The sequence below is a fragment of the Triticum aestivum genome, chromosome 7B (genome assembly GCF_018294505.1).
Source record: "Triticum aestivum cultivar Chinese Spring chromosome 7B, IWGSC CS RefSeq v2.1, whole genome shotgun sequence".
NCBI classification, from domain to species: domain Eukaryota; kingdom Viridiplantae; phylum Streptophyta; class Magnoliopsida; order Poales; family Poaceae; genus Triticum; species Triticum aestivum.
The window spans coordinates 465,997,337-466,005,312 of record NC_057813.1 but is presented as its reverse complement, the minus strand read 5'-3'; the positions used below and the strand labels follow the sequence as shown (position 1 = coordinate 466,005,312).

The following is a 7,976-nucleotide window of genomic DNA, read 5'->3' as shown; positions in this document are numbered from 1 at the left end:
AGTTCAGCTAAATGAGCCCAACATCATACAACACCGAATTCCCCGTTTACCGCCAAAAACAATCTCTGAGCAGTCTATTGCAGAGCAAGTACAGTAGAAACAGATACAGCAGCATAGCACAAATCACTGAATTGTCTGCGAAAAACAATTTTTCCACAAATATGAGAAGAATAGGAGCCACAAAGGAGAGCCCTTGTACCTTGAGGCGTGAGGAGAGGGGGTGCCCCTGGAACCGGCGGCTCAGCTCGAGAACCATCCGCGGGTCGAGCTCGACGGCGACAACGGCCTTGACGCCGGCCTCGAGCAGCCGCTTGGTGAGATTTCCCGTTCCGGGCCCGATCTCGAGGACGGTGTCGGTCGGCTTGAGGCCGGCCTTGGCGATGATGGAGTCCACCAGCGCCGGGTTCCGCAGGATGTGCTGGCCCTTGGACTTCTCGAACGGGATCCCGCCCTGCAGCCGCGCGCCGCCGCCGCCGCCACCTCCGCCGTGTCGCTTCTTCTGGATCTTGCCGCCGGCCATGGTGGTGTTATTCTGGGGTATACTCTCGCGCTTGACTGGGGAGGAGGAGGTCTCAGCGGTGTGAGGCGGCGGCCGTCTGTGGCTCGCGCGGGGAGTGGGCAGAGAGAAGAAGCGGCTAGGGTTTTGGGGGCGTCAAGAAAAAATGACATTTCCTTCATCTTTTTTATAGTTATAAGTAATCGAAGCAGGCCGGCACTGATACAGCCCAAATGAAGCTGATAGGCCCATGATATAGGGAGCTCCTAATTGGCGCCTGTTGCGCCAGTTTTCCTTCCTGGCTCCGATTGGGCCGGCCCATCTGCTCAGCACAGTAGCAGACCTAGCAGGGCGCGAGGAACCGTAGCGATATCAGTTAATTCAGCGATATCAGTGTAGCGATTCCAAAAAAGTTTGCTCATTTGAAAAACGTGAACTTAAAAGAAAGTTCATAAATTCGAAAAAGTTCGTACAAATTAGAAAACTTCACGAATTTGAAAAGAAGTTCATGAAATTCGAAACAAGTACACAAATTTGAAAATAAGTTCATCAAATTTGGAAAAAGTTCATTGATTTTCAACAAAAAGTTCATTAATTTTCAAAAAGTTCATTGATTTTGAAAAATAGTTCATTGATTTGAAAAAAAGTTTCATCAAATTTTAACAAAATTTCATGAAATTAAAAAATGTTCATAAATTTTAAAAAAAGTTCATAATTTTCATTCATTTTGAAAAAAGTTTATCGATTTTGAAAAAAAAATCATCGAGTTTGAAAAAGGTTCATCAATTTTGGAGAAAAAGTTCATTGCCTTGAAAAAAGTTCATCGATTTTGGAAAAAGTTCACGATTTTAAGAAAGAAAAAAAAATAAAAAAATAATAAAAGGAAAAGGAAAATGAAAAAGGGAAAAAAGAAAAAGAGAAAGGAAAGACAAAAGAAAAAGAGGAAAGGGAGAACTGAGCACAACTCGCATAGCGGGCGGGTGATTAATGCGTTATATCGAGTATAAGGAGATCCCATGTTTGAGTCTCTGCGCGTGTTTCTTCTTTTTTTACAGATGAAAAAAAGAAGCTAAAACGTGTCGGCCCAGCTCGGAGGTGGGTGTGCGCCCGATTACACGAACACCTATAACAAGCGCAGAGGGGGCCATTTAGGATTTGCCCATGATATATCCAGAAACAGTTTTTTTAACCTGGTGCTCATTTGACAGCACATGGATGGTGTTTTCTGTTTTCTTTCGAACGGGAGAGCCAGAGAGGGTCCAGAAGGACCCCTGAAGCTGAAATAATATTGAAGTGGTGGTACACACGCAATTACAAGAGGACCCAAAACTAAACCTAAAGAGCAAGCTAGTGCTTGACTTTCACATGGACGACCAACAACGATGAGATGGAAAACATGATCGGGTCCCTAGCATCCTCTTCATGGATGCAATCTTGTCGTCACCGGGGATGGCATCACTTGGGACGACGAAGCCTCCATGTCACCTTGTCGTGGCCCCCATGTGAAGATGCATTGCCTCCCTTTTGGGTCCTTGGCCGCGAGGTGGAAGAAACCACCCTTCCTCCAACGTGTTCGGTGGCACGATGGAGTCGGCCGGCAGCCAAGCAACGTGGTTGGTGACATAGCCACTCCCAAGCAGCCATCGGAAATGATTACAAACTTGATCTAGAGCTTCATTTCCCCCGCTCCAACTCCACCATGGTGACCTTAGAAGCGAAAGAGGGAGTGGAGCAAGCACCTTGGGAGCAATGATACAAGCTAGTTTATTGGTGGAGTTGCGGGCGATCGCTCCACAACTACAACGATGTGCTCGGGATCGATCTAGAATAGCCTTAGTGCATCTCAGCATACCTATAAGTTGGAGTCCAAAAACTAGTTTTAGGGTGGTTTCGAGATTATTTTTTTCTACTTTCCAGCAGACCAAAAACTGGAGACCAAAAATTTGGTCTTTTTCTACCACACATATTTGTGAATATGCAATGTTTTAAATAATACCAACTCATGTAAAATTAATCTGAAACAAATAAAATGCACAAAAAACTTAATTGTTACATAGTTCATCGACCCACAGCCCTAAATTCAACTTAATTGTTCATCAAACGTTACACCAAACATATAACATGGTGCAGCAGAATTGTGAGGGTCGCTCGGCCGCTAATTGATTAGTCCGTTTTTGCAACACTTGTTTATGCATAATAGTGGTAGGTTTGTCAGAAGTTTCCACGCTTGTGTTTCCTTTTCCTAGTTTCACCAGGTTCCCGAAAGAGAACGGTATTTTTAGCACTCATTCCTGGGGTGAAAATCATGCTAATTGACGTCATAATAACCTTCCACGCGAAAAGGAAACCAACTGGGGCAAAAAATGACAGAAAATAATCCAGAGGAGAAGATGACATTTGGTACGAGCACGGACGCTCGTGGCTCTACTTGTACCACACAGTGGCGCCTCTCCTTGATTGACTAATTCAACCCCGTGTGATCGGATCTCGCAGAAGACAAAGAGAGAGACCAGAAATACCATCCGAAAACTAGAAATCCTCACCCGCGGAAGGGGTCTGAAGGATGAATCGGCAGAAGGGCACTGCCACACAATCACCTCGACCAAGGAGACTACGACATTGATCATCATCATCATCTCCATCCACGTCCTTAGCATTAATCCCTTCATACATTACTTTGTAATACCGGATCCCTATTGTGGATTAATACATATATTACACTAATCATTCATTTGTGATTGCCATGAACTCTTTTATGTTTGATTTTTGTATCTATGTACGAGCAAAGAAGGATACATGCCGGTCAGTCCATGTGTTCTAGAGCAGTAGCGAACAACCAAAGCTCAGTGGAAACACCAGGAGGCAGTTCCCTATAGGAAAGGCTACCAAGACAGATAACTAGGTGTCATTTCAAAACATACACACAATATGCACGATATGTGTAGATACAACCATCACAACATAACTCTATAACTCAAAGTATTTATTTAATAGACTCTGATGAGCCTTGCATAGTATGATATTTAAAACATGGGTCTCATGACCCAACATACAAAGTCATACAAGCAACGGAAGCATAAACATGTCTGAGTATAGACAACTACAAAAGAAAATGGCTGAGAAGCCTGGCTATCTCCAAGACCCTCCATAGGAATCAGATCTCTGTCTGGGATTCCCAAGCTAATCGGTCAACGTCGAACTCATCATTGAAAGAACTAGTGAGACTAACGTCTCCTCTGAAAAACATAAATCAAACAACAGTGAGTAAAAAGGTACTCAACAAGACTTACATCAGAACTATCAACTTATGCATCAATGTCAACAATGGGGTTGTAAAGTTTAACTGCAGCAAGCCAGCTTTTACTCAGTGGCTATCCTGAACTACAACTACAAGTAATTATTTAGGGTGAGAGAGCACACACGAGTCCATATATTCACCATATCAATACACCACTGTGGATCCTCTCCCGTCTCCCTACGAGAAGACCATCCATAGCACTCACACTTATCTTCCGCATTTTAGAGTATCCATTTTACCCTGCAGGGGTGTACTTCTTCACACACACACTCCCACAACTTACCACCATATACATGTCATGTATCTCGGAAACCTTCAAGCAAGGGTGTCAGCCACAACCTGACTAACCACACAAGACTATAGTCCAGGTTTATCGCCTATCTGAGAACTGGCCCGTAACGGAAGTCCGGTCGAAGTTTCCATCATGGCCTCAAACGATGTGAGCAGGTTTCCCAAGCCCACCAAATGGGTGCCACTTGGTACACTGTGCCACATTGTCTCTGCCGCATCATAGCCCACCCCTAAGGTCAGTGCTATGCACGGCCTCCAACACATATCCTACAAACAACAGAAACTTGGTGCGACTCCTGGACAAGGATCAAGGTGATTAATAAGTTGAGTGAATCAATTAAGGATCCCAATGTGTGGTAGTAACTGTCTTGAATCACAAACACAGAACTCAGTCCATGAGGATGGCCTAATGAGATAATCCACCATGTACTCCTACATGGCCTATCATTGCTACCTTTACCAAATCATGTTCACACACTTAGCTCTCACACGGTAGGACATGAACACAACCATTCCAATTCATCGCCCAGATGGATCATAACCGACACAACTCTAAGCATAGCAGGCATAACTAGCAAGCATGGATGAGCATGCACAACATGTCTCAAGCAATTCATTCTCATGCTAGGAGGCTTTAACTATTTATTGTGGAAAAGACATGTGATGCAGAGGAATGGGTTCAACTACACAACATGTAAAAGTTGAATCATTCTTGTCCTAATGTAGTAAAAGAGAGCAAGAGCGAGAGCGTGGGATTGTATCAAAGTGATCAAGGAGGGAGTTTCTTGCCTGGCACTTCTGAAGATAGTATAGCTCTTCATTGGTGCCAACGATCACAACATCGGAATCGTCTTCTACCGAGAAGGAACAAACACCGACAAACAGAGAAGGAACACAGTCAGTGCAATGCAACAATGTGATGCATGATCATGACATGGCAAAATGAGTATTGTTTGAGCTAATGCATTTAGCAACCAGATTAAATGAAGTTGGTTTGAACCAAAGGTTCAAATTCAAACTCAATATGTGGTTATTTAAATGTCATTTATTTGATTTGCCCTAAACAATAGCCAAAAGTTGTTCTAACATGCATGAAAATGGCATATACAGATTCTTCATATTTTTTGATAATTTTTCATATATAAATTATTTCATTTGGAGTTATGGTTGATTTTTCTATGATTTTTAGAAGTTTGTAACATTTTCTAGAATTTCAAAGTCATTTTTTAATTTGAAGTAATCTAAAAATGACTATTGCGTCAGCATTGCGTCAGAGTGACATCAGCCAGCGAACAGGGCCGGTCCAGGTCAAACCTGACCAGTAAGACCCACATGTCAGTGAACCCAGTGGCTAATTCCTATTAATCCTGTGTTGACCCACACTTTGACCCGTTGTGGGTAGGGGTGGGCATAAAAACCGACCAACCGAATACCGAACCGAAGTCGAAACCGAAAATACCGAATTTTCGGTTTTTATTACTGCAACACTTAAATTTGGTTTTTGGTTTTAGTAACCAAATATACATCGCTCGGTTCAGTGTTATACCGGATAACCGAAAGGAAAAAACCGAAGCTCAGAGATTCAGTGTGATTCTCCATCATGCATGTCTCGCCACACGTTCGTGGTCACATGCGCGTGTTTAGCCACACACAGTCTACGAGATGAGCGGTCAAAACGCTTTGTCTCACGTACTAATACTTTTATAAGTGATCAAAAATCCTTGTACATACACTAGGCAGCCATAGTTTCAACGTGATGGACATGGGTCGACCACCCCTACACCATAAATTGGTGGCTGCTCAGAGTTAGTGCACGGCTTTTTTCATTTGAGAGCAACCCACCTCCGAATCCTTTGAGAGAGAACCCTTGCGAGGACAAAGCCCAAAACACCCAGAGCCAAAGAGTGTTAGGCATCACTAAAGTCTTTCTGGCCGCGTGATCTGAAGACTTACTACACTTGAGGATTGTGTATCCTCTGGCCGGTTAGGCGTCATGTTCTGAGGACCCAAGAGTCATTGTGGATCGCCGGTGAACAGAGTCTATGAAGGTTTGGAAGTCTACCTTGAAGACTTACCAGAGTGATTGGGCGAGGACTAAGTGTCCTTAGCTCAAGGGGAGTAAGGTGAAGACATGGTTGCTACGTATCGAGCTTGCGTTGGTTTTCCCCGAAGAGGAGAGGATGATGCAGCACAGTAGCGTAAGTATTTCCCTCAATTTTTGAGAACCAAGGTATCAATCCAGTAGGAGGTCACGCGCAAGTCCCTCGTACCTGCACAACACGATAGCAACTCGCAACCAACGTTTAGGGGTTGTCAATCCCTTCACCATTACTTACGAGAGTGAGATCTGATAGAGATAATATTTTTGGTATTTTTGATAGATAGATGCAAAGTAAAAAGTAAAGGCAAAGTAAAAACAAAGCAAGTAAATAAAGTGATATAGATTGATATGATGAGAATAGACCCGGGGGCCATAGGTTTCACTAGTGGCTTCTCTCAAGAGCATAAGTATTCTACGGTGGGTGAACAAATTACTGTTGAGCAATTGACAGAATTGAGCATAGTTATGAGTATATCTAGGCAATGATCATGTATATAGGCATCACGTCCGTGACAAGTAGATCGAAACGATTCTGCATCTACTACTATTACTCCACTCATCGACCGCTATCCAGCATGCATCTAGAGTATTAAGTTAAAAATAGAGTAACGCCTTAAGCAAGATGACATGATGTAGAGGGATAAATTCATGCAATATGATAAAAAAACCATCTTGTTATCCTCGATGGCAACAATACAATACGCGCCTTGCAACTCTTTCTGTCACTGAGTAAGGACACCGCAAGATTGAACCCAAAGCTAAGCACTTCTCCCATTGCAAGAACTACCAATCTAGTTGGCCAAACCAAACGGATAATTCGAAGAGACTTGCAAAGATAACTCAATCATACATAAAAGAATTCAGAGAAGAATCAAATATTTTCCATAGATAATACTGGATCATAAACCCACAATTCATTGCTCTCAACAAACACATCGCAAAAAGAATATTACATCGAATAGATCTCCACAAGAGAGGGGGAGAACATTGTATTGAGATCCAAAAAGAGAGAAGAAGCCATCTAGCTACTAGCTATGGACCCGAAGGTCTGAAGTAAACTACTCACACTTCATCGGAGGGGCTATGGTGATGATGTAGAAGCCCTTCGTGGTGGATGCCCCCTCCGGCGGAGCTCCGGAACAGGCCCCAAGATGGGATCTCGTGGATACAGAAGGTTGCGACGGTGGAATTAGGTTTTTGGCTCCGTCTTTGGTCTATTGGGGATACGTAGGTATATATAGGATGAAGGAGTACGTCGGTGGAGCTCCGAGGGGCCCACGAGGTAGGGGGGCGCGCCCAGGGAGGGGGGCGCACCCTCCACCCTCGTGACCTCCTCGGAAGCTTTGTGGAGTAGGGTCCAAGTCTCCTGGATAACGTTCGGTGAGAAGATCACGTTCCCGAAGGTTTCATTCCGTTTGGACTCCGTTTGATATTCTGTTTCTTCGAAACACTGAAATAGGCAAAAAACAGCAATTCTGGGCTGGGCCTCCGGTTAATAGGTTAGTCCCAGAAATAATATAAAAGTGGAAAATAAAGTCCAATATAGTCCAAAACAGTAGATAAAGTAGCATGGAGCAATAAAAAATTATAGATACGTTGGAGACGTATCAAGCGTCCCCAAGCTTAATTCCTGCTCGTCCTCGAGTAGGTAAATGATAAAAAAGAATTTTTGATGCCGAGTGATACTTTGGCATAATTTCAATGTAAATCCTCTTAATCATGGTATGAATATTCAGATGCGAAAGATTCAAGACAAAAGTTCATGTTGACATAAAAAATAATAATACTTC

At 43.3% G+C, this 7,976-nt stretch overlaps 1 protein-coding gene across 1 annotated transcript in view; it reads right to left on the bottom strand.

Annotated features, from left to right (window-relative positions):
• The window catches only part of LOC123159863 (ribosomal RNA small subunit methyltransferase), a 2,318-nt gene extending 1,670 nt beyond the window's left edge, over positions 1-648 (bottom strand). Inside the window, exon 1 of the mRNA XM_044577676.1 lies at positions 200-648. Within this exon, the coding sequence (XP_044433611.1) occupies positions 200-520 (321 nt within the window). The 5' untranslated portion in view covers positions 521-648. The remainder of the gene's footprint in view (positions 1-199) is intronic.
• Positions 649-7,976: the final 7,328 nt, after the last annotated feature.